Below are 27,924 nucleotides of genomic sequence, written 5' to 3'. Positions count from 1 at the left end.
TAAAGTGCTGCACACATGTCTGTAAAACTCAGTGTTAGGGTTATGCTGTTACAGCCACAAGAAACATATGCAAGGGTTAAACTGCACAGGGACAAGCCACTTGTCTCATTTTATGGCAATATACACTCATTACCTGCACACCTTCTACATATGGTGGATATTTGCACAAACAACGCTAATTAACTAAAAAAAAAAATTAAAAATGAATTAACAGCAAACAGCCATTAACACTTCAGTAAATGAGAGTGTATGTTTAGCAATGATCGAGTGTGTGTAACATATGTGACAGTTTGCGTATGCACCATATTGCACAGACAGTATGTTGTATGATGAATTTATCACCACTGAGCTGACCATTGCGCATAAATTTGTCAGTTTTCCAGCTGGCAGCATAGAAGTCAGTCAGCATGTGAACTACTGGGATACTACAGTTCCTGAAGTTCACATTACTGTGCCTTGTACTCAATGCATGTGTGACAAGCAGCAGCGTGCGGCACAAAATACTGGGAAAAGGAAACTCCGCTATTGGTCCATGAACATATGAGTGCGCTACAGTTAAAAGGAGCGTGCAATTGTGAAGCAGAAGTGTTATTTTCATAAGATTAGATTTTCATAAGGGACAAGTAGACTGGGCTACCACTTTAGTCCCGTGGACAAGTAGATTTTTTTAAAATTTCCACACCCGTATGTATGTATATATATATATATATATATATATATATATATATATATATATATATATATATATATATATATATATATATATATATATATATATATATATATATATATATATATATATATATATATATATATATATATATATATAACAGTCAGTGGTATAGCACTCTCAAACAAGGGTCCGGGGTGCACAGCAAAAGTAACAAATAATCTCAGAAAGAAGCAGGCACTCTCCGTTTTAAACTTCAATTATTTACTTAGTACTTACTAAGTAAATAATTGAAGTTTAAAACGGAGAGTGCCTGCTTCTTTCTGAGATAGATATATATATACACACACATACACACACACACACACACTAGGGCTGGGAGATATGAGAAAAAATTAATATTGCGATTTTGGCCATGAAATATCGCGATTTTAATCACGATTTTTAAAAAATAACTGTTAAACATACATTTCTCAATAAAAGATGCATTAAACTGTACAGAATCTTAAAAGTACGTATTTCTCATTGTCCAATATAGACTGAGAGGATGTGTATATACATGACTAAGCTCATGCCACAAGTAGTCACTACTGTTCCCTCAGCACATGGGGTTTGCACACATACTAAACCAATGCACATATTTAGAAAGACAAATATGCTGTGGTAGACACAGATATTATCAGTAACAAATACAATGAGAGACTGACCAATATACGGATACATACATATTGAGACAGTAACACACACAATGAGAGACTGACCAATATACGGATACATACATATTGAGACAGTAACACACACACAATGAGAGACTGACCAATATACGGATACATACATATTGAGACAGTAACACACACACACACAATGAGAGACTGACCAATATACGGATACATACATATTGAGACAGTAACACACACACACACACACACAATGAGAGACTGACCAATATACGGATACATACATATTGAGACAGTAACACACACACACAATGAGAGACTGACCAATATACGGATACATACATATTGAGACAGTAACACACACACACACACAATGAGAGACTGACCAATATACGGATACATACATATTGAGACAGTAACACACACACAATGAGAGACTGACCAATATACGGATACATACATATTGAGACAGTAACACACACACACAATGAGAGACTGACCAATATACGGATACATACATATTGAGACAGTAACACACACACACACACACACACACACTGAGAATAATACTCTGGGATATTAGTAACATGCAATAGACTTAGATAGTTATAGTAACACACATACTGTGTACAGCAAGTGTTCAATCGCCGCATGAGGTAAAAACCCAGCCCTGACAAATAAAATAAAAATTAAAAAAAAAAGGAAAGGAGGACAAGCAGGCGCTCTCGTGCTTCAGGTGGGGGCAGTATCAGCTCTATCTGCTGCAGGCCTAGTAGTATATCTCTGCTTTACTTCTCTGGGCCACTGTTGTATTTAAAATGCTGGTGCATGGAGCATACTTAAATACACTTTTGAAACGGCTATAGTTTTTACTAGAAGCATTTTTGCTTATACATCTATATTGCAAAAATGCTTCTATTCAAAACTGAAATGTGAATTCCAGGCTTGGCTAGAATGTCCCTTAAAGGGACATTAAACCAAAAAAAAATTATTTTGTGATTCAGATAGAGAATACCATTTAAAACAACTTTCTAATTTACTTCTGTTATCTAATTTGCTTCATTCTCTTGATATGTCTTCCTGAAAAGCATATCTAGATAGGCTCAGTAACTTCTGATTGGTGGCTGCTCATATTTGCCTCGTGTGATTGGCTCACCCTTGTGCATTGCCATTTCTTTAACAAAGGATATCTAAGGAATGAAGCAACTTACAAAATAGAAGTAAATTGGAAAGTTGTTTGAAATTGTATTCTCTGTCTGAATCATGAAAGCCATTTTTTGGGTTTAACGTCCCTTTAAATTCCATCTGTATCAACATATTCCTTAATCCTTTATTTTGCTATTTATTGACAGCATATTTCTGCTGAAAACAAAACAGCAAGATTGGTTAGGCAAATCTTAGAGAAATTAATATTTGAATTCAAGCATTGTACTGCTCAGTAGAAAAATGGTTAATTAAGTCTGTATATCAACATATTCTTTATAAATCTAAAGTTTGTAAATTTGTTCTGCTATTTATTCATTAACAGTATCTATTAACAACTCTAAAGCATATTTTTAGGCTGCATTCACCGTGCTACATAATGCAGACTTGATTATGAAAACGATCAACAGATGCAATAATCCAAAGCAAATAGACTTCTGGTTACTTTTTCAACATTAAAGCAGAAAGCCAGTATTTATGTGTACACATACTGCACTGCATAATTCATGATATTTCTGGTATTTTAAACAACGCTCACATAACTAGCACATAACGTACCATGTTCTCTTTTGCATTCGTCCCGCTCACCTAGCAAATACCAGGGTGGGTTACAAAGCTCCAAACTGAGGCGCTTAGCTGGATGTTACAAATCGTTGTCTTGTCAACAAATAGGGGGTGACCTGTAGTCAATAAGGGAGTGAGCTTTTTTTTTTTCTTTTTTTTTTTAAGGAACAGGGCATTTTTTTGCAGTCTAGGACTGATTAGAAGATGGGGGTTTTCGAGGCAGACGATTTAGCAAAACATAGAACCAAGAACACAGTATCCCTCTTTCTGTCAAATTACGTAAAAGCCATGTGGATGCCAACAATTTATAGGGGCTGAACTGAGATAGTGAAGTTTAACAAGAGATTACTGAATATTTTATTTTATCACCCAAGGGGACAGATCTTTGCTGCAGGCCTGGGGGTATCTCTCTGATTTGGCTATTAGCGGACCATTAAAGAAAATAAAGATCCCAGTGCAGTCTCCATATTGTAAGGCACGAGAGACACCCTCAAACAACTTCCAGACATGCCACTGACAACACGGCCTCCATGTGCGTACCGCTCTGCTTCTTTTCCGCGGTACGCACACAGAGGCCATGTTGTTAGTGGTTAGTAACAGGGTTAAAAATCGTATACTCTTGCGGTGTCATATCGCAGCGATTTGAAAACGCAATTAATCTCATCATGCGATTAATCATGCAGCCCTAACACAAAGTATATATATATATATATATATATATATATATATATATATATATATATATATATATATATATATACACACACACACATACATTATATATCATTTTTGAGTAGTATAGGATTTAGCCAGTTACATATACAACATATTTTACACATGCCAAATACCTTTATATATCAGTTTCTGAGATCCAATGGCCACTCCAGTAATTTTCTCAGCAGCCAAAGCCAGGTCCTGTAGTGTTGGTTCATCATTTGGTTCCTGAGCAACCACCAAAACCTTGTGCCTGTCACTGCCTAAAAACATATATTGTATATTATACAGTCAGTTTTATATTCCATTGTATAGAATGCACTTGAATATATATATATATATATATATATATATATATATATATATATATATATATATATTATTACATAAAGGGTAACACAAGGTGAACAAAGAGAAAAATCCCAGAGGAACAAAAACACTTTCTAAAAAAAAAAACATTGTCTCACTATTTAATATAAACAAGAGTTTATTAAACTTCCATGGTTCAGCTAGAGGATGAAATTATAAAGAGACTAATTTCTAGCTTACTTATCACATGTACTTTGTTCTCTTGGTTTCCTATCTTGAAAAGCAAACCTAGGTAGGATCAGAAGCAGCAAAGCACTACTGGGAACCAGCTGGTGATCGGTAGCTATGCTAATATCTCTCTTGTCATTGGCACATTAGTATGTTTGAGTTGTGAATTGCTGCTGTGGAGCTGACTTTAACCACATAGTTTTATACAAGCATAATAAGTTATGTTATAAATCTTTAGAGCATTTTATTTCTGCCTTTTATGTACTCCAAAGGTTCTCATTTCCTACTGGGTTAGTATCTCTAAATATGGATACAGGGCTAAAGAAATCTCACTGTAGATTAAGTCAGGAAAAAAACGTTTTAAAAAGGAAGCGAAATTTCTTACTTGACCACTGCATTGTTTTTTAATTGTCTTTGTTTAGTGGGCATTTTCTTCCCTTTGTACAATTGGAATAAATGAATCCAATACAACAGAGACATTGATTTGGTTACAGTATTCAGCAAGATCCATACACAACATTGACCACATCATAAAATGAACAATTATGCCACAATTCTTACAAATGACTTATATTACCGTGCGTGAGAATAACGTCTATTCCAGTACTGGAACTCATGTCACTGGGATTGCAGCTCACACAGATATCGATTAGGGTAGTAACTAGCTCCCATCCGGGTAAAGGACCAGTGAGGTCACAGCAGTCAGGTGAAATCAGTGATCACATGGTACGTAGATTTGTATAAAGCCAAGGGTAGAAGCTAGTTTCTACCTAACTAAACAACCTGTGATGTCAGAAAAGTCACGTGACTGCAATAATCACAAGGTACAGAGAGCTACGGGAAACAGCAGCAGGAAAAATTTAAAGGGACAGTAAAGTCAATATTAACATTCATGATTTAGTTCAGAGTAAACAATTTTAAACAAATTTCCATTCTATGATTATTGAATTTGCTTTTCTCTACTAGTATCTTTTGTTGAAGAGTAAACCTATGCTCAGGAGTAGCAATGCACTACTGGGAGCTAGCTCAACATATAGGGTGAGCTAATGATAAGAGCCACCAATCAGAAGCTAGTTCCCAGCAGAGCATTGCTGCTTTTGAAAGGATACAAAGAAAACAAGGCAAATTTAACCCCTTGCACTATATAGACGTAGGTACTACATAACACAGTACTTTGCCCAGCAGCAGTGTTGATGTAGTACCTGTTATATACAACACAGAAGTAAATGCTGTAATCCCTGCTGTCAGTGATAAAAAAGGATCTTGGAAGAGGAGGGTGCTGCCGCTGGTAGTGTTATTTAAAGGGACACTGAACCCAAATTTTTTTCTATCGTGATTCAGATAGAGCATGACATTTTAAGCAACTTTCTAATTTACTCATTCTTTTCAATCTCTTGGTATCTTTATTTGAAATGCAAGAATGTAAGTTTAGATGCCGGCCCATTTTTGGTGAACACACTGTGTTGTTCTTGCTGATTGGTGGATAAATTTACCTACAAATAAACAACTTTCCATGGAACTGAACCAAAAAAATAGCTTAAATGCCTTCTTTTTTTAAATAAAGAAAGCAAGAGAACGAAGAAAAATTGATAATAGGAATAAATTAGAAAGTTGTTTAAAATTGCATGCTCTATCTGAATCACAAAAGAAAACATTTGGGTTCAGTGTCGCTTTAAAAAAAACATTTGGCAGGTTCTGGAAGTATTTGCGTAAAAAATAATTTAATTTGGGCTTGTTTACGTAACTAAGCCATAGATCTGGCAGTATTCTGATATTTTTATGTTAAAGGAACAGTCAACAAAACATGATCCCATTTTTTTTAACCCCAAACGAACATCCGCCTGCACCACATCTCTTTGGTGTTACCTATATTCTTGTCCTACTAATCCTCCACGATACATGAGTTGTTCGGATCAAAATATGGCCGCCTAAAAGAGCCTGAAATGGCATAGAGATGGGAAAGAAGGATAAGGGGCAGGAGTTAGGCGGCCATATTTAGAGCTGAATAACGCATATATTGTGAATGAATACGAGGACAAGAAAATAGGTAATACAGAATGGATGCGGTGCAGGAGGATGTTTGTTTGGGGTTCAATAATATGAGATCATGTTTTGTCGGGTGACTGTCCCTTTAAAGATGCTTTAATTTGTGAAGGCATGTAATTTTAAGACCAAAGAGCCTGCACCTCTATGGATTTAAAGGGATATGAAACCCGGATTTTTTCTTTCATGATTCAGATAGAGCATGCAATTTTAAGCAACTTTCTAATTTACTCCTATTATCACATTTTCTTTGTTCTCTTGGTATCTTTATTTGAAAAGCAAGACTATAAGCATAGGGGCTGGCCCATTTTTGGTTTAGAACCTGGGTAGCGCTTGCTGATTGGTGGCTAAATGTACCCACTAATCAGCAAGTGCTACCCAGTGTCTGAACCAAAAACGGTCCGGCTCCTAAGCTTACATTCCTGCTTTTCCCAATAAAGATACCAACAGAACGAAGAAAAATTGATAATATGAGTAAATTAGAAAGTTGCTAAAAATGTCATGCTCTATCTGAATCATTTAAGATTTCATATTCCCTGCAAAGGTGCTCTGTGGATCCTGATCAGAAACTGCTGCTGATCCAATCAGCAGCGCTAGTGGCAAAGCACGTTCACTGATTGGATCTGCAGTGTTCTGTGGGTCCTGACTGAGCAGTACTTTTAACTATGTTAAACCCCTTTGAGAGGTTAAACACATAGGCATGCAGGGTTGCTAATCTTAAAATTACATGCTCTAATGAAGTAGAGCACACATTTTTTAAACAATAATGGCCCTTTAATCCAGAAGGATCCAGAGGTGTTTATATAACCAAATTAAATTTATCAGGATCCTGGACTGGTTTGTTTGTATGAAAAAATTATAGATCTTGCAGGATCTTGCATTTACCCGCTACCGTGTTATAAAAGGTAAACCAGTAGGTCAACATAACCTAATCAAACCACTGCAACGTGGATAATGGATTTACATCAATCTGTAATTCTAACATTATTTAATCAAGCTAGCACCATAGAAAATTCCTCCTTAGCCCAGCCATAGATAAGGAAGTACTACGCTTTTTACTCCTGGCACAACTGTTATTGACCATATTCTCTTTCCTAACCTACAGCGACCTCCAATGCCTATACGGGAGCTGACCATTTATTATGGGGCAAAAAGTACGGATTGGAAACTAGCTGTCATTATGACTAGTGGTACTCAGGTTCCCATTTCTATATAAGACATGACCACTAGGGGGCAATGTCCATTAGCAGTACAGTATCGTGATCGTTCACAGTCTGAGCAAACTAGTTTCTATTCTGAGTATAGCCAAGGTCTATTTTCCGGATGGGAACTAGATTAAACTCCCACTGCAGTTGGAGCTCAAAAACGATGGCACATCTAATGCACTTCTACGAGCACCTAAGCATTTTTTATGCAGATACGTTTTCTTGTGTCATATGAAAAACACGCGTGCTCCGCTCTCATTTTATTGAGAGAAAAAAAACCCTTCGGGGCTGATGACGTAACCTCTTTGTCATAGATACTGTTGCCTAAGTAACATGAGCACGCCACAACAACAGAGATCCCGGTAGCAGTTTATCTGTGTCTTTCCTCTGTGGTCTGCTGAGGAAGCGCACTCAGGCATCACATTTATGTTTTAAACTGTGGGTATGTATAGTTAATACATATTTATCATTTTATAAGCTGCATGTTATTATATTACTAGAAAGTGAAAGTCCAGACCTATACAAGTTCTTTTCATTTTACTTTTCAATTATTTAAAAAAATAAACATAGGTTTAGGTTAAAATAAATGAGTTGGTCTTTTAAGATATTATTCATTATACTTTTATATGAAAGGCATCTCAGTATATGATATTGAGATTAGTTTAGATTATCCAAACTGCTTGGGACCGGAAAAGGTTTGGATTTCAGAATAGTTTGTATTTTGGAATATTGGACAACTTGGAGAGGGGATGGCACCAAGTGTAAATAACAATATCTTATGTCATGTAGGCAATATTTACATGTCATTATACAGGTTATACATGTAAGCTAAAGGTAGTTTTATATGATTTGTAATACTTTTGTATACATAGTACCCTCAGAAAGATAGAAAGGTAATATTTGTTGTTTTAAATTAAATAGATATAGACTGCAATTTAGAACATAAAAACAAACCAAAGACACGGGCAGTGATCGTGATTTACAGGCAGGAAAAAATAGTCATTATTATTATTATTATTATTATTTTTTTTTCTTCTAAATTATAATTAAAAAGTTTGCTGTTTTGCTGTTTTTTAAATCAAGAGAGTGTGATTATTTGATTTTATATATATATATATATATATATATGAACAGTCAGGGTGAATTTGCACTCATATCTCAAAAGAAACAGCAACTGCCAGAAAAAATATATTTTATCCAATATAGTAAAGATCCACACTTACTGGACTTGTGTCAATTGTGATATTTATTACAGTTCTAACTATAATAAATATCACAATTGACACAAGTTTAGTGAGTGCTGATCTTTACTATATTGTGTGTATATATATATATATATACTCATTTTCTTTTGCATTTTATTTGCATAATCCATTTACATAATCCAACGTCACTTCACTTAGGCCTTATATATATATATATATATATATATATATATATATATATATATATATATATATTTTAATAAGACACAATGTCAAGGCACTACTAACGGATATCTCCCCAACTTATCACTGAACTATTTATTTTGTAACTGTTGGGTAACAAAGTATATTGTAATCTCTATACCCATAAATTCTATTATTGTATATGAAAGAAAAGGGATTGGTGCTGTGTATTAGGTATATTATATAACAGGAGAAAAATAATACACTAATAGTGCTCTCTATCTAGGTCTCCTATGTATGAAGGGGCTGGTGTAAACAAAAAAATAATAACTTTATTTAATATAGAATAAAAAATGGAAGTGTGTTAAAATATCAGTGCTTGGTGCTGTTACAATCACATGAATAATATGCTGTTTATTGTTTTTTCAACCCCCCTCATGGATACTGTATGTGTGTATATATATATATATATATATATAACGGGTAAAGTCAGATATCGGGTAATCCTACAGTTACAGTTAAAAATGACATTACCCAGCGGCTGTTGGTAAAGCCTAGGATTACCCAGAAGCTTCTGGATAAAGTTAATGCTTGCCCTGCAATTCCCCCTTCTTCACTATCTTTTTTGCCTCCGAATGGGGGGTTCAAAGTGGGGCAAAACCCCATTTGTAAACCTCATTCTCCAAGGTTCACTTGTGGTGGATGCCACAGGGTCGGCGGGGCACCCCCCCCCCTTGAGCCCCCCAGGCAAAGGCAAAAAAAAATTGTGAAGATGGGGGAATTACAGTGCACCGTATATACAGTGGGGAAAAAAAGTATTTAGTCAGCCACCAATTGTGCAAGTTCTCCCACTTAAGAAGATGAGAGAGGCCTGTAATTTTCATCATAGGTATATCTCAACTATGAGAGACAAAATGTGGAAACAAATCCAGACAATCACATTGTCTGATTTGGAAATAATTTATTTGCAAGTTATGGTTGAAAATAAGTATTTGGTCAATATCAAAAGTTCATCTCAATACTTTGTTATATATCCTTTGTTGGCAATGACAGAGGTCAAACATTTTCTGTAAGTCTTCACAAGGTTGTCACACACTGTTGCTGGTATGTTTGCCTATTCCTGCATGCAGATCTCCTCTAGAGCAGTGATGTTTTGGGGCTATCGCTGGGCAACACAGACTTTCAACTCCCTCCAAAGGTTTTCTATGGGGTTGAGATATGGAGACTGGCTAGGCCACTCCAGGACCTTGAAATGCTTCTTACAAAGCCACTCCTTCGCTGCCTGGGCAGTGTGTTTGGGATCATTGTCATGCTGAAAGACCCAGCCACGTTTCATCTTCAATGCCCTTGCTGATGGAAGGAGGTTTGTACTCAAAATCACACGATACATGGCCCCATTCATTCTTTCATGTACATGGATCAGTCGTCCTGTTCTCTTTGCAGAGAAACAGCCCCAAAGCATGATGTTGCCACCCCCATGCTTCACAGTAGGTATGGTGTTCTATCTTCTCCAAACACAATAAGTTGTGTTTCTACCAAACAGTTCTACTTTGGTTTCATCTGACCATATGACATTCTCCCAATCTGCTTCTGGATCATCCAAATGCTCTCTAGCATACTTCAGACGGGCCCGGACATGTACTGGCTTAAGCAGGGGGACATTTCTAGCACTGCAGGATCTGAGTCCCTGGCGGCGTAGTGTGTTACTGATGGTAGCCTTTGTTACGTTGGTCCCAGCTATCTGCAGGTCATTCACTAGGTCCCCCCGTGTGGTTCTGGGATGTTTGCTCACCGTTCTTGTGATCACTTTGACCCCACGGGGTGAGATCTTGCGTGGAGTCCTAGATCGAGGGAGATTATCAGTGGTCTTGTATGTCTTCCATTTTCTAATTATTGCTCCTACAGTTGATTTCTTCACACCAAGCTGCTTGCCTATTGCAGATTCAGTCTTCCCAGCCTGGTGCAGGTCTACAATTTTGTTTCTGGTGTCCTTCGACAGCTCTTTAGTCTTCACCATAGTGGAATTTGGAGTGTGACTGCTTGAGGTTGTGGACTGGTGTCTTTTATACTGATAACAAGTTCAAACAGGTGCCATTAATACAGGTAATGAGTGGAGGACAGAGGAGCCTCTTAAAGAAGAAGATACAGGTCTGTGAGAGCCAGAAATCTTGCTTGTTTGTAGGTGACCAAATACTTTTTTTCCACCATAATTTGCAAGTAAATTCTTTCCAAATCAGACAATGTGATTGTCTGGATTTGTTTACACATTTTGTCTCTCATAGTTGAGGTATACCTATGGTGAAAATTACAGGCCTCTCTCATCTTCTTAAGTGGGAGAACTTGCACAATAAGTGGCTGACTAAATACTTTTTTGCCCCACTGTATGTGTGGTTAGAGATTAGATTCTGTAGCTGTTATGAGCATTGTGATCAGCTGAGCGCTCTGAATAACTTTAAGCAAGCAGGTAGCTTTATCAAGAAGCCTTTGGGTAATCCTAGGATTACGCGGATAAAGCCTGTATGATCTTACATTGGGCTTCACCCACAGCCGCTGGGGGGTAATGTCAGTTTTACCCGGTTAATCCTAGGATTATCTGGATATCTGACTTTACCCGTAACATATATATATATATATATATATATATATATATATATTTCTAGATTGTAAGTTCCCACGGAAATAGGGCCCTCAATCCCTCCTGTATGTTTGTAAATTTTGTCCTGTATCTTACAAGTCTTGTATTGTTTTATTTAAATGAATTGTATCCATGGACAGCACTGCGGAATATGTTGGCGCTTAATAAATAAAGTATAATATATATATATATATATATATATATAGTCAAATGCCTTAATATCTAGTAATGCTCTGCACACCACTGCAAAGTACACATTAACAATGAAAATTAGTTTTACAAAAATGCTTTGATTCATTAAAGGTGCCTGGCATTTATAAATATGATATGCACGTTACATTACTATCTATACAAGGGTGTTACAGGAGAAAAATAGTGTAACCGGGCAGAAAAGATATGCAGGTGATCCTGGGGTAAGTAACTGCAGTGTGTAAAAAGAGAAAAGATAATTAACTAATAGCAGTAGATTAAAAGTAGAAGAATCAGAGGGAAAAGTATGTGTTTAAAGGTAAAGCAGGGATAAAGGGAGATGCCAACACCACCCCTTGTTTGTTACCAGGCCTGATTGTGTTTCTTCCATTTGATGCAACTGAGGGAGAGACGGGTGTCTCTGAGAACTACTAACTACTTATTTGACCAATTTTACATTTGATAAGTTCATTTTTTGTTTTGAAACATGGGTTTTGATTTGATTGTGTCTTATCTGCTGCAAATATGTGAAGGATCTCTGCTGGTGGCTAGCAGTAATTGTAAGTCCCTGTGCAAGGTAAGGGTCATGTTAGAAGAGAGATGGAGAGGGATTAGCAGCAAGCAAAAGTGGTAAAAAGAAAGGGATAAAATACTGCTGAGGAAAATTAGAGTGACATTTTAGGACACATGAGAGAGTTGTATCTGAGGAAGGAGGGAGAGGTCTCTACATTCTGTTTCCTGGACATTTGCTGAGAATTAAAGCTTAAAGGGACATTAAACACTTTGAGATAGTAATATAAAATGATAAATCACATAAATAAAAAGAAATCTGCAATATACTTTCATTATTTATTTTGTCCTCTTTGCCTGTAATTCCATTCTGAAATTGTGAGCTTTTCAGTTCCTGTTAGAAATGGAAGTGCAGAACACTGTTAAATCCAGCACAACCATTGGCTGCACACTCTAGTGACCTATGTATAACTGACCCTAATTGGCCACAGCAGAGAAGGTAACACAAGTTACAACATGGCAGCTCCCAGTGTTTTATAGACACTAAAACTTTACACTTATTTTGTCACTTTTTAAACAACTAATGGAACTTTAAAAAATACATCTACATGTTACTCATGGACTGATCTTTTCTTTGAATGCATCATTCTATCTAGCATGTATTTAGTGTTTAATGTCCCTTTAACTGCAACAGACAGAACTGCTTTATGTGACAGTAATTTAGTGTTTAATGCCCCTTTCATTTTCTGTTTGTGAACAGCATTTGTTTGTTTAGTTTTTTTGTGTTCTTTCTCTTATGTTGTCTCTAAACCTTCCTTTTTCAGATAATTGCGCAGTTATGGCTCTCCCAGAACCCATGTTCTGCTCCCAACAAATTAAGATCCCTCCTGAACTCCCAGATATTTTGAAACAATACACAAAGGCTGCAATCAGGACCCAGCCCCATGATCTGCTTCAGTGGTCGGCTGCGTAAGTGTGTTGCTGGTTAAAGTGATGGTAAATTCGCCCAAACGGCTCCACATATTTGGAAAGGTCTTCTCCTAACTAGCATATCGATATGCTTATTTACTACAAAAGTCATCACTAAATAATGTTTGTTTTATTCCTGCTACATTACCTCAATGAATGCAGCCTCTCTCTACGATTTTTGATTATGCTTATTTATTCAATCAGAGCCAGAAGACCTATCCAAATATGTGGAGCAGTTTGGGCAAATTTACCATCACTTTAAAAATAGTAATTATTTATTCATGTGCAAGAAAATTAAGCAGCATAATAAAGCATTATTATTAACAATTTATTACAATTACTTAAAGGTATAGGAAAGTCAAAATTAAACTTGCACGATTCACATAGAGCATGTCATTTTAAGACATTTTTAAATTCACTTCTATTTTTAAATGTGCTTCGTTCTCTTAGTATCCCTTGTTCAAAAATTAATACGCACATATCATACACTAGTGAGAGCTGCTGCTAATTGGTGCCTGCACACATTTGTCTCTTGTGATTGGCTAAATAGATATTTTATAGATAAAATAGATATTTTCAGCTTCCTGTCAGTAGTGCAATGCTGTCCCTTCAGCAATGGAAGAGAATTAAGCAAATTTGATAATAGAAGTAATTTGCAAATTTGTTTAAAATTGTATGTTCTATCTGAATCATAAAAGAAAATATTGTGGTTTACTATCCCTTTAAAGGGATATGAACCCCTCATTTTTTCTTTCATGATTCAGATAGAGCATGCAATTTTAAGAAACTTTCTAATTTAATCCTTTATCAAATTTTCTTTGTTTTCTCTTGCTAACTTTATTTTAAAAGCATAAATGTAAGCTTAAGAGCCGGCCCATATTTGCTTCTGCACCCAGGGATTGGTGGCTAAATTTAGCCACCAATCAGCAAGCACTACCCAGGTGCTGAACCAAAAATGGTCCGGCTCCTAAGCTTACATTCCTGCTTTTCAAATAAAGATACCAAGATACAAAGAGAATTTGATAATAGGAGTAAATTAGAAAGTTGCTTGAAAATGCATGTGCTATCTGAAGCTTGGGTTTTATATCCCTTTAATAAATAAAATAATAAAAGGGTGCTTAAAGGAACATAAAACTCAAATGGACTTCTCCATAAATGCATAATTATGCTTAGTAAAAAAAAATTTTTGCAGGGGTTTAACGCAGTTATATGCAAACAATAGTGCAAACAGAAAATGATCTAACAGAGAGCATTTTCTTTTCGAACATGTTGTATGTCCCATTAAGATCTAAGGTTCCTATTCCAGTCCAGTTCCCACGTAAAGTGTATAGTATGTATTTCAGTAACCCATTTGTCACACAAGTGATGTGATAATACAGCCTTGCATAGGGACAGTTCTACAGGGTATTTTAATTGATCATAAAATACTTTTTTTCAGCAGATATCCAAAGGATGTTTGAGCCTTTTAAATTCTACTAAACATTAAACCCATATGTGAGTTATCCTTGACAGCCAGTGACCAGCAGTGTCCCAGTAGGAAGTTGTGCATAATCATTAATTGTGAAAAAATTAGCCACAATGATTTTTTTCTTTGACAATGTATCTTTTGCTTTTATAAAAGTCTGTAAAAATCTGTACAAAAAACCCTTGAAATACCTACAATACACCTGTGGGATTTTTTTTTTTTATTTTCATTCTCTTATGTGTATATAACTATGTTTTTACTTTTATATCATCTGCTAATTCAATTGTTGTTTTCTAATTCAGACTGTGGGTCTTGTGAAATGAAATGGTTTACAAAATGAAAGAAATCACTCAAGATGCTATACAGTATTTTTTGTGTGTGAATGCTGATGGATTAGTACCTAGACCTAGGGCAGTAGCATACTTTGTAAAGCATTAGATAAGATTGCTGCATTATTTGTATGGTGCTTTAGTTGTTTTGGAATCTCCTCTCTGTATAACTACATATGTATGATTGTTAAGCATTTCTCTTGCAGATATTTTGAATGCTTATCGAATGGACTACCATTGCCTGCAAAGGAAAGGTTTGAAATGCCTATGGGCACACAAAAATCAGATACTGACCTAACGCTTGGACTTTTAAAGGTTCTACATAAACAGGTAAGCAGAAAATCAAGGTGACTAATGCTTGTCCTGTAATTTGCAGGACTATCCTGAACTCATATCTCTCACCAGCTTGTCCCTCCTTCCAATACTTATGTCCCAGTTTATTTGCTAGAAAGCAAAACTTGCCTGACTCTGCCCAGGAATTCCAAAATATGCACAGTCCTTACCCTCCTAATTGCTTTGTGTAGCCTCTGAATCACCATTGATTGCCTTGGTCCTGTCTCCTTATACCTGATCATTTTAAAAGTTGTGAGTATATTGAAGGGAGATACAGGTCCATATGTAAGACAAGGACTTTTAAAAGCTCATGAATTGCTGTTAACCTTTTAAGGGACAGTCTACTTGATAATTTTTATGTTTTAAAAAGTTAGATAATCCCTTTATTACCCATTCCACAGTTTTGCATAACCAACACTGTTATATTAATATACATTTTTATCTCTGTGGTTACCCTGTATCTAAGGCTTTGCAGACTGCCTTAGTTGTTTTGACAGACTTGCATTTTAGCCAATAAGTGCTGACTCTAAAATAGTACAATGTTATCTATATGGCAGACATGAAATAGAATGCACTGAGATAAGAGGAGGCCTTCAACAGTTTAGAAATCAATTTGAGCCTACCTAGGTTTAACTTTCAAAAAAGAATACCAAGAGAACAAAGCAAATTTGATGATAGAAGTAAATTGGAAAGTTGTTTAAAATTGCATGCCCTATCTGAATCATGAAAATTGAATTTTGACTGTTTTAAATACCAATTTTTATTTATTGATTGATTGATTTTTAACATTAGACATAATTCATTCATTCAGGGGATTGTGTGGGCAGCAAACAGAAAGGGACCCAGTTTAGAACCCAATACACGCACTATCACTTGGTCTGTGAGAAACGGCCTCCTAAATATTTGTGCTGAAAGGTGCACAGATCACTGTTATGTGGACATATAGTATATAAATATATATATATGTCCAGATGGTCCGTAAAGTGAATGTCAAGTTAAACAGATTACATAAAGCAAACGATAGCAGTTAAAAAATGAATGAGAGTTTCATTCATGAAATCGTTAGGATATACTTATATCTTCAGAGCTATTTCACTGTAAACGCTACACGGATAATAGCTGAAGCTCCGGTCGCCATTTTCAGCATTTGATTGACAGATGACTCATCTGCAATCAACTAATCGTTGTTCCCCCCCCCCCCCGGGGCGTTCAGCCCCTTTGCACAAACGTCACTGCCCTGGGGGAAACAATGATTAGTTGATTGCAGATGAGTCATCTGTCAATCAAATGCTGAAAATGGAGACCGGAACTTCAGCCATTGTCTGTGTAGCGTTTATAGTGAAATAGCTCTGAACATAACTATATCCTAACGATTCCATGAATAAAACTCTCATTCATTTTTTAACTGCTATTGTTTCGCTTTATGTAATCTGTTTAACTTGACACTCACTTTAACCAGTAACCATACTTACCATTATGAAAAAGTCTTTGTTGCACCTAGGGAAGAGCCAAAGGTACTTTTGCCCCTGGTGCTTGCCACTGTACCCTGAATCTGAATCTGCACTTCAGGGAATTACTGCCTTGGAGGCTCTTGACTGTCTGTTCACTCACAGAATTCTTATCTGAACCCTGCAAGAATCCCATTCTAGAAAACACTATTATAGTTTTACTTTGGACAAAAAAGCTTGCCAGATTTATTATGCAAATAAAAGATCCCCTAGTTGTGGAAGAAATTACTTTGATTTTCTTGTTTTGTGTAAATTCTGTAATTATTTTTTTTAATATTAACTATCTTCAACTAAACCGCATTGTGAACATGCATTTTAACCCATTGCTCACAATTACAAAATGGACATATAGCTGTGATAACACTACATTTTATTTTTTTATTCTTATCTATTTATAAGAAAAGTCCTTGGATTTATTCTGGATGTAATTATTTTGGGCAATTTAAATGGACACTAAAGTCAAAATTAAACTTTCATGATTCAGATAGACCATTTAATTTTAAACAACTTTCCAGTTTACTTCCATTATGAGTTTATTCTCAGTCTTTGGGGTTGATTTATGAAGCAGCGGATGCTGCTTCCGACCCACTCTGCTTCAGTTCCGCCTGAAGCGGAAGTTAAGAAGCAGCGGTCCTAATACTGCTGCTCCTTAACTCGTCTGCCACCTCTGAGGTAGCGGACAGCAATCAGCCCGACCGAATACGATTGGGTTGATTGACACCCCCTGCTAGCGGCGATTGGCCGCAAATCTGCAGGGAGCGGTATTGCACCAGCAGTTCACAAGAACTGCTGGTGCAATGATAAATGCCGACAGCGTATGCTGTCAGCATTTATCAATGTGCGGCGGACATGATTCACTATAGCGGATTATGTCTGTCCACACCATGATAAATGTACCCCTTTGTATATGACACTGGTCTTCAAACCTGTCCTCAGGCCTCCCTAACAGGTCACATTTTGAGGATATCTGAACTGGAGCACAGGTGAAATAATCAGCTGATTAGTAAACATGGTTATTTTACCTGCTCTCATCCAAGGTAATCCTGAAAACCTGGCCTGTTGGGGAGGCTTATTTTGTATTTGTGGATCATGCAAATGCAAGACTCACCAGCTCTTCATATTTAGACTTTATTAGTAAATGCTTAGGATCTTTCTGGTAAACAAGAAGGGCAAAGGATAAGGGTGGCTAACAAATAAGTGTGATATTACAATGTAATAAGTTCAAATTTTGTTTGCTTGGCATTGTGTAAAGTGAGGATTGCACTAAATAGGATATTAATACAGGTGTGCTGCTCCTTGTGGCAAGTGGAACTGAAGAAACGTCGTACACAGAGACTAGATTTACCTAAAGTTTAGTCAATGTATTAAAGGGACATTATACTAAAAAATATCATGTCATGCATATGAAAGTGAAGCACTTACAGAGGTCAAAAATATTTTTTTTTTTCATCTAAATGTTGAGTAAATGCTGTTTAAATTTATACTAATACCGAAGCATTATTTTGTGTTTCCTACTAATACTTACTGGTTGATAATTACAATTGCCTTCACTTTATTGGTTAACAATAAAGTGTGACAGAAACATGACTTTTTTAAAACACACTCAAAAAAGAACTGGAATACATTTTGAAATGTCCTCTTTTTCATATAACTAAAAAGTTTGGCTGCAAAATATTATAAAATTATGTACAATTCTCAATATCTGAAATATGTATACGAGTTTACACATTATATATATATATATATATACAGGTAGCCCTCAGTTTACGCCGGGGTTAGGTTCCAGAAGGAATGGTTGTAAATCGAAACCGTTGTAAATTGAAACCCAGTTTATAATGTAAGTCAATGGGAAGTGAGGGAGATAGGTTGCAGGCCCCTCTCAAAATTGTCATAAGTAACACCTAATACATTATTTTTAAAGCTTTAAAATGAAGACTTTAAATGCTAAACAGCATTATAAACCTAATAAAATAATCACACAACACAGAATATATAATTAAACTAAGTTAAATGAACAAAAAAAATTGCTAAACAGCATTATAAACCTAATAAAATAATCACACAACACAGACTTCACTTGCATTTTTCTGAAAACAGTTCTTCCTATGCATTCCAATCTGGACTGATTTATAGACAGGAAGATCTTATTCCTTTGAAATCTGCTCGATACTTCAGGTCTGGTTAAACTGATTAATTTCAGCTTGCTTGGCTTTGCTGCAACACAAGCGGACAGCTCCACCTACTGGCTATTTTAATTAATGCACTGCTTCTCAGTGCTTTCAATAGCAGTCACATGACTGGAAAAAAAAAGGTTGTTATTTTGAAATGGTGTAAATTGAACCGTTGTAAATTTATGTAAGAACTTACCTGATAAATTCATTTCTTTCATATTAGCAAGAGTCCATGAGCTAGTGACGTATGGGATATACATTCCTACCAGGAGGGGCAAAGTTTCCCAAACCTCAAAATGCCTATAAATACACCCCTCACCACACCCACAAATCAGTTTAACGAATAGCCAAGAAGTGGGGTGATAAGAAAAAAGTGCGAAAGCATAAAAAATAAGGAATTGGAATAATTGTGCTTTATACAAAAAAATCATAACCACCACAAAAAAAGGGTGGGCCTCATGGACTCTTGCTAATATGAAAGAAATGAATTTATCAGGTAAGTTCTTACATAAATTATGTTTTCTTTCATGTAATTAGCAAGAGTCCATGAGCTAGTGACGTATGGGATAATAAATACCCAAGATGTGGAACTTCCACGCAAGAGTCACTAGAGAGGGAGGGATAAAATAAAGACAGCCAATTCCGCTGAAAAATAATCCACACCCCAAAATAAAGTTTAAATCTTATAATGAAAAAAACTGAAATTATAAGCAGAAGAATCAAACTGAAACAGCTGCCTGAAGTACTTTTCTACCAAAAACTGCTTCAGAAGAAGAAAACACATCAAAATGGTAGAATTTAGTAAAAGTATGCAAAGAAGACCAAGTTGCTGCTTTGCAAATCTGATCAACCGAAGCTTCATTCCTAAACGCCCAGGAAGTAGAAACTGACCTAGTAGAATGAGCTGTAATCCTTTGAGGCGGAGTTTTACCCGACTCGACATAAGCATGATGAATCAAAGACTTTAACCAAGACGCCAACGAAATGGCAGAAGCCTTCTGACCTTTCCTGGAACCGGAAAAGATAACAAATAGACTAGAAGTCTTTCGGAAATCTTTAGTAGCTTCAACATAATATTTCAAAGCTCTAACTACATCCAAAGAATGTAACGATCTTTCCTTAGAATTCTTAGGATTAGGACACAATGAAGGAACCACAATTTCTCTACTAATGTTGTTAGAATTCACAACTTTAGGTAAAAATTTAAATGAAGTCCGCAACACCGCCTTATCCTTATGAAAAATCAGAAAAGGAGATTCACAAGAAAGAGCAGATAACTCAGAAACTCTTCTAGCAGAAGAGATGGCCAAAAGGAACACTTTCCAAGAAAGTAATTTAATATCCAGAGAATGCATAGGTTCAAACGGAGGAGCTTGTAAAGCCCCCAGAACCAAATTCAAACTCCAAGGAGGAGAGATTGACTTAATGACAGGTTTTATACGAACCAAAGCCTGTACAAAACAATGAATATCAGGAAGATTAGCAATCTTTCTGTGAAACAGCACAGAAAGAGCAGAAATTTGTCCTTTCAAGGAACTTGCAGACAAACCTTTATCCAGACCATCCTGAAGAAACTGTGAAATTCTAGGAATTCTAAAAGAATGCCAGGAAAAATGATGAGAAGAACACCAAGAAATGTAAGTCTTCCAGACTCGATAATATATCTTCCTAGACACAGATTTACGAGCCTGTAACATAGTATTAATTACAGAGTCAGAGAAACCTCTATGACTGAGAATCAAGCGTTCAATCTCCATACCTTCAAATTTAATGATTTGAGATCCTGATGGAAAAAAGGACCTTGAGAAAGAAGGTCTGGTCTTAACGGAAGAGTCCAAGGTTGGCAAGTAGCCATCCGAACAAGATCCGCATACCAAAACCTGTGAGGCCATGCTGGAGCCACCAGCAGAACAAACGAACGCTCTTTTAGAATTTTGGAAATCACTCTTGGAAGAAGAACTAGAGGCGGAAAGATATAGGCAGGATGATACTTCCAAGGAAGTGACAATGCATCCACTGCCTCCGCCTGAGGATCCCTGGATCTGGATAGATACCTGGGAAGTTTCTTGTTTAGATGAGAGGCCATCAGATGTATTTCTGGAAGTCCCCAGATTTGAACAATCTGAAGAAATACCTCTGGGTGAAGAGACCATTCGCCCGGATGTAACGTCTGGCGACTGAGATAATCCGCTTCCCAATTGTCTATACCTGGGATATGAACCACAGAAATTAGACAGGAGCTGGATTCCGCCCATACAAGTATCCGAGATACTTCTTTCATAGCCAGAGGACTGTGAGTCCCCCCTTGATGATTGACATATGCCACAGTTGTGACATTGTCCGTCTGAAAACAAATGAACGATTCTCTCTTCAGAAGAGGCCACGACTGAAGAGCTCTGAAGATCGCACGGAGTTCCAAAATGTTGATTGGTAATCTCGCCTCCTGAGATTCCCAAACCCCCTGCGCTGTCAGAGACCCCCATACAGCTCCCCAACCTGTCAGACTCGCATCTGTTGAGATCACAGTCCAGGTTGGAAGAACAAAAGAAGCCCCTTGAACTAAACGATGGTGATCTGTCCACCACGTCAGAGAGTGTCGTACAATCGGATTTAAAGATATTAACTGTGATATCTTTGTATAATCCCTGCACCACTGGTTCAGCATACAAAGCTGAAGAGGTCGCATGTGAAAACGAGCAAAGGGGATCGCGTCCGATGCAGCAGTCATAAGACCTAGAATTTCCATGCATAAGGCTACCGAAGGAAATGATTGAGACTGAAGGTTTCGACAAGCTGAAACCAATTTCAGACGTCTCTTGTCCGTCAGAGACAAAGTCATGGACACTGAATCTATTTGGAAACCTAAAAAGGTTACCCTTGTCTGAGGAATCAATGAACTCTTTGGTAAATTGATCCTCCAACCATGTTCTTGAAGAAACGACACAAGTCGATTCGTATGAAATTCTGCTAAATGTGAAGACTGAGCAAGTACCAAGATATCGTCCAAATAAGGAAATACCACAATACCCTGTTCTCTGATTACAGATAGAAGGGCACCGAGAACCTTTGAAAAAATCCTTGGAGCTGTTGCTAGGCCGAACGGCAGAGCCACAAACTGGTAATGCTTGTCTAGAAAAGAGAATCTCAGAAACTGAAAGTGATCTGGATGAATCGGAATATGCAGATATGCATCCTGTAAATCTATTGTGGACATATAATGCCCTTGCTGAACAAAAGGCAGAATAGTCCTTATAGTTACCATTTTGAATGTTGGTATCCTTACATAACGATTCAATATTTTTAAATCCAGAACTGGTCTGAAGGAATTCTCCTTCTTTGGTACAATGAATAGATTTGAGTAAAACCCCAGACCCTGTTCCAGAACTGGAACTGGCACAATTACTCCAGCCAACTCTAGATCTGAAACACATTTCAGAAATGCTTGAGCCTTCACTGGGTTTATTGGAATGCGAGAAAGAAAAAATCTTCTTGCAGGAGGCCTTACCTTGAAACCTATTCTGTACCCTTGTGAAACAATGTTCTGAATCCAAAGATTGTGAATCGAATTGATCCAAATTTCTCCAACATAGGTGTGTCCGGTCCACGGCGTCATCCTTACTTGTGGGATATTCTCTTCCCCAACAGGAAATGGCAAAGAGCCCAGCAAAGCTGGTCACATGATCCCTCCTAGGCTCCGCCTACCCCAGTCATTCTCTTTGCCGTTGCACAGGCAACATCTCCACGGAGATGGTTAAGAGTTTTTTGGTGTTTAAATGTAGTTTTTATTCTTCAATCAAGAGTTTGTTATTTTAAAATAGTGCTGGTATGTACTATTTACTCTGAAACAGAAAAGAGATGAAGATTTCTGTTTGTAAGAGGAAAATGATTTTAGCAACCGTTACTAAAATCGATGGCTGTTTCCACACAGGACTGTTGAGATGAATTAACTTCAGTTGGGGGAAACAGTGGGCAGACTTTGCTGCTTGAGGTATGACACATTTCTAACAAGACTTGGTAATGCTGGAAGCTGTCATTTTCCCTATGGGAACCGGTAAGCCATTTTCTTAGTTTAGTATAAGAATAAAGGGCTTCACAAGGGCTTTAAAGACTGGTAGACATTTTTCTGGGCTAAAACGATTACTTTATAAGTATATTTAGTGGATTATAACTATAAATAGTTCTTTTAATCTTGGGGATGTATTAAAAAAACGGCAGGCACTGTATTGGACACCTTTTTCACTGGGGGCCTTTTCTAGTCATAGGCAGAGCCTCATTTTCGCGCCACTAGTGCGCAGTTGTTTTTGGAAAGCAAGGCATGCAGATGCATGTGTGAGGAGCTAAGAACCACTGAAAAAGCTTATTGAAGGCGTCATTTGGTATCGTATTCCCCTCTGGGCTTGGTTGGGTCTCAGCAAAGCAGATACCAGGGACTGTATAGGGGTTAAATGTAAAAACGGCTCCGGTTCCGTTATTTTAAGAGTTAACGCTTTCAAATTTGGTGTGCAATACTTTTAAGGCTTTAAGTGGTGAAATTTTGGTGAATTTTGAACAATTCCTTCATACTTTTTCACATATTCAGTAATAAAGTGTGTTCAGTTTAAAATTTAAAGTGACAGTAACGGTTTTATTTTAAAACGTTTTTTGTGCTTTGTTATCAAGTTTATGCCTGTTAACATGTCTGAACCATCAGATAGACGATGTTCTGTATGTTTGAAAGCCAAGGTTCCTCCCCATTTAAATATATGTGATGAATGTGACATAGTGTCCAAACAAAGTAGGGACAATGATGCCACTGATAATAATGTTGCCCAAGATGATTCCTCAAGCGAGGGGAGTAAGCATGGTACTGCATCATCCCCTTCTGTGTCTACACCAGTCTTGCCCACACAAGAGGCCCCTAGTACATCTAGTGCGCCAATCCTTCTTACTATGCAACAATTAACGGCTGTAATGGATAATTCTATTAAAAACATTTTGTCCAAAATGCCCACTTATCAGAGAAAGCGCGATTGCTCTGTTTTAGATACTGAAGAGCATGAGGACGCTGATGATAATGGTTCTGACATACCCTCACACCAATCTGAAGGGGCCAGGAGGGAGGTTTTGTCTGAGGGAGAAATTTCAGATTCAGGAAAAATTTCTCAACAAGCTGAACCTGATGTTATTACTTTTAAATTTAAATTAGAACATCTCCGCGCTCTGCTTAAGGAGGTGTTATCTACTCTGGATGATTGTGACAATTTGGTCATTCCAGAGAAATTATGTAAGATGGACAAGTTCCTAGAGGTCCCGGTGCCCCCCGATGCTTTTCCTATACCAAAGCGGGTGGCGGACATTGTAAATAAGGAATGGGAAAGGCCCGGCATACCTTTTGTTCCTCCCCCTATATTTAAGAAATTATTTCCTATGGTCGACCCCAGAAAGGACTTATGGCAGACAGTCCCCAAGGTCGAGGGGGCGGTTTCTACTCTAAACAAACGCACTACTATTCCTATAGAAGATAGTTGTGCTTTCAAAGATCCTATGGATAAAAAATTAGAGGGTTTGCTTAAAAAGATGTTTGTTCAGCAAGGTTACCTTCTACAACCAATTTCATGCATTGTTCCTGTCACTACAGCAGCGTGTTTCTGGTTCGAAGAACTAGAAAAGTCGCTCAATAAAGAATCTTCGTATGAGGAGTTTATGGACAGAGTTCAAGCACTTAAATTGGCTAACTCTTTTATCTTAGACGCCACTTTGCAATTAGCTAGATTAGCGGCGAAAAATTCAGGTTTTGCTATTGTGGCGCGCAGAGCGCTTTGGCTAAAGTCTTGGTCAGCGGATGTGTCCTCCAAGAACAAATTGCTTAATATCCCTTTCAAGGGTAAAACGCTGTTTGGCCCTGACTTGAAAGAGATTATTTCAGACATCACTGGGGGAAAGGGCCACGCCCTTCCTCAGGATAGGTCTTTTAAGGCTAAAAATAAGCCAAATTTTCGTCCCTTTCACAGAAACGGACCAGCCTCAAATTCTACACCCTCTAAGCAAGAGGGTAATAGTTCTCAAACCAAACCAGCCTGGAGACCGATGCAAGGCTGGAATAAGGGTAAGCAGGCCAAGAAACCTGCCACTGCTACTAAAACAGCATGAAGTGTTGGCCCCCGATCCGGGACCGGATCTGGTGGGGGGCAGACTCTCTCTCTTTGCTCAGGCTTGGGCAAGAGATGTTCAGGATCCTTGGGCGCTAGAAATAGTTTCTCAAGGTTATCTCCTGGAATTCAAGGAACTACCCCCAAGGGGGAGGTTCCACAGGTCTCAATTGTCTTCAAACCAAATAAAAAGACAGGCATTCTTACATTGTGTAGAAGACCTGTTAAGAATGGGAGTGATTCATCCTGTTCCATTAGGAGAACAAGGGATGGGGTTTTACTCCAATCTGTTCATAGTTCCCAAAAAAGAAGGAACATTCAGACCAATTTTAGATCTCAAGATTCTAAACAAATTTCTCAGGGTTCCATCATTCAAGATGGAAACCATTCGAACAATTCTTCCTACCATCCAGGAAGGTCAATTCATGACCACGGTGGATTTAAAGGATGCGTATCTACATATTCCTATCCACAAGGAACATAATCGGTTCCTAAGGTTCGCCTTTCTGGACAAGCATTACCAGTTTGTGGCACTTCCATTCGGATTAGCCACTGCTCCAAGGATTTTCACAAAGGTACTAGGGTCCCTTCTAGCGGTGCTAAGACCAAGGGGCATTGCAGTAGTACCTTACTTGGACGACATACTGATTCAAGCGTCGTCTCTGTCAAAAGCAAAGGCTCATACGGACATTGTCCTAGCCTTTCTCAGATCTCACGGGTGGAAAGTGAACATAGAAAAAAGTTCTCTGTCACCGTCAACAAGAGTTCCCTTCTTGGGAACAATAATAGACTCCTTAGAAATGAAGATTTTTCTGACAGAGGCCAGAAAATCAAAACTTCTAAGCTCTTGTCAAGTACTTCATTCTGTTCTTCTTCCTTCCATAGCGCAGTGCATGGAAGTAATAGGTTTGATGGTTGCGGCAATGGACATAGTTCCTTTTGCACGAATTCATCTAAGACCATTACAACTGTGCATGCTCAGACAGTGGAATGGGGATTATACAGACTTGTCTCCGACGATCCAAGTAGATCAAAGAACCAGAGATTCACTCCGTTGGTGGCTGAACCTGGACAACCTGTCACAGGGAATGAGCTTCCGCAGACCAGAGTGGGTCATTGTCACGACCGACGCCAGTCTGGTGGGCTGGGGCGCGGTCTGGGAACCCCTGAAAGCTCAGGGTCTATGGTCTCGGGAAGAATCTCTTCTCCCGATAAACATTCTGGAACTGCGAGCGATATTCAATGCTCTCAAAGCTTGGCCTCAACTAGCAAAGGCCAAATTCATAAGGTTTCAATCAGACAACATGACGACTGTTGCATATATCAACCATCAGGGGGGAACAAGGAGTTCCCTGGCGATGGAGGAAGTGACCAAAATAATTCAATGGGCGGAGAATCACTCCTGCCACTTGTCTGCAATCCACATCCCAGGAGTGGAAAATTGGGAAGCGGATTTTCTGAGTCGTCAGACTTTCCATCCGGGGGAGTGGGAACTCCATCCGGAAATCTTTGCCCAAATAACTCAATTATGGGGCATTCCAGACATGGACCTGATGGCGTCTCGTCAGAACTTCAAGGTTCCTTGCTACGGGTCCAGATCCAGGGATCCCAAGGCGACTCTAGTAGATGCACTGATAGCGCCTTGGACCTTCAACCTAGCTTATGTATTCCCACCGTTTCCTCTCATTCCCAGGCTGGTAGCCAGGATCAATCAGGAGAGGGCTTCGGTGATCTTGATAGCTCCTGCGTGGCCACGCAGAACTTGGTATGCAGACCTGGTGAATATGTCATCGGCTCCACCATGGAAGCTACCTTTGAGACAGGACCTTCTTGTTCAAGGTCCATTCGAACATCCGAATCTGGCTTCACTCCAACTGACTGCTTGGAGATTGAACGCTTGATTTTATCAAAGCGTGGGTTTTCAGATTCTGTCATTGATACTCTTGTCCAGGCTAGAAAGCCTGTAACTAGGAAAATTTACCATAAAATATGGAAAAAATATATCTGTTGGTGTGAATCTAAAGGATTCCCATGGAACAAGATAAAAATTCCTAAGATTCTATCCTTTCTACAAGAGGGTTTGGAGAAAGGATTATCTGCAAGTTCTTTGAAGGGACAGATTTCTGCTTTATCTGTTTTACTTCACAAAAAACTGGCGGCTGTGCCAGATGTTCAAGCTTTTGTTCAAGCTCTGGTTAGAATCAAGCCTGTTTACAAACCTTTGACTCCTCCTTGGAGTCTCAATTTAGTTCTTTCAGTTCTTCAAGGGGTTCCGTTTGAACCCTTACATTCCGTAGATATTAAGTTACTATCTTGGAAAGTTTTGTTTTTGGTTGCAATTTCTTCTGCTAGAAGAGTTTCAGAGTTATCTGCTCTGCAGTGTTCTCCTCCTTATCTGGTGTTCCATGCAGATAAGGTGGTTTTGCGTACTAAACCTGGTTTTCTTCCGAAAGTTGTTTCTAACAAAAACATTAACCAGGAGATAGTTGTGCCTTCTTTGTGTCCGAATCCAGTTTCAAAGAAGGAACGTTTGTTACACAATTTGGATGTAGTTCGTGCTCTAAAATTCTATTTAGAGGCTACAAAGGATTTCAGACAAACATCTTCTTTGTTTGTTGTTTATTCTGGTAAAAGGAGAGGTCAAAAAGCAACTTCTACCTCTCTCTCTTTTTGGCTTAAAAGCATC

General features: G+C 37.8%; 2 protein-coding genes across 3 annotated transcripts in view; one reads left to right on the top strand and one right to left on the bottom strand.

Annotated features, from left to right (window-relative positions):
- Positions 1–5,090, bottom strand: part of BAG1 (BAG cochaperone 1) — a 131,980-nt gene extending 126,890 nt beyond the window's left edge. Inside the window, exons 1-2 of the mRNA XM_053714592.1 lie at positions 4,943–5,090; positions 3,963–4,091 (exon numbers count right to left, since the gene is read on the bottom strand). Of these exons, the coding sequence (XP_053570567.1) occupies positions 3,963–4,091; positions 4,943–4,982 (169 nt within the window). The 5' untranslated portion in view covers positions 4,983–5,090. The remainder of the gene's footprint in view (positions 1–3,962; positions 4,092–4,942) is intronic.
- The window catches only part of LOC128660657 (ropporin-1-like protein), a 230,393-nt gene that overhangs the window by 182,857 nt on the left and 19,612 nt on the right, over positions 1–27,924 (top strand). Inside the window, exons 1-3 of one of the 2 annotated variants that reach the window (XM_053714590.1) lie at positions 7,742–8,055; positions 13,160–13,304; positions 15,305–15,428. In XM_053714590.1, coding sequence (XP_053570565.1) covers positions 13,174–13,304; positions 15,305–15,428 — 255 coding nt within the window. In that variant the 5' untranslated portion in view covers positions 7,742–8,055; positions 13,160–13,173. Of the gene's footprint in view, positions 1–7,741; positions 8,056–13,159; positions 13,305–15,304; positions 15,429–27,924 lie in introns of those variants that run through there. The other variant, XM_053714591.1, reaches the window with a different exon arrangement.

This window comes from Bombina bombina, chromosome 5, assembly GCF_027579735.1.
Source record: "Bombina bombina isolate aBomBom1 chromosome 5, aBomBom1.pri, whole genome shotgun sequence".
Taxonomy (NCBI): Eukaryota; Metazoa; Chordata; class Amphibia; order Anura; family Bombinatoridae; genus Bombina; species Bombina bombina.
Note: the sequence above shows the minus strand (reverse complement) of the source record. Positions and strands in the feature narration are given on the sequence as shown.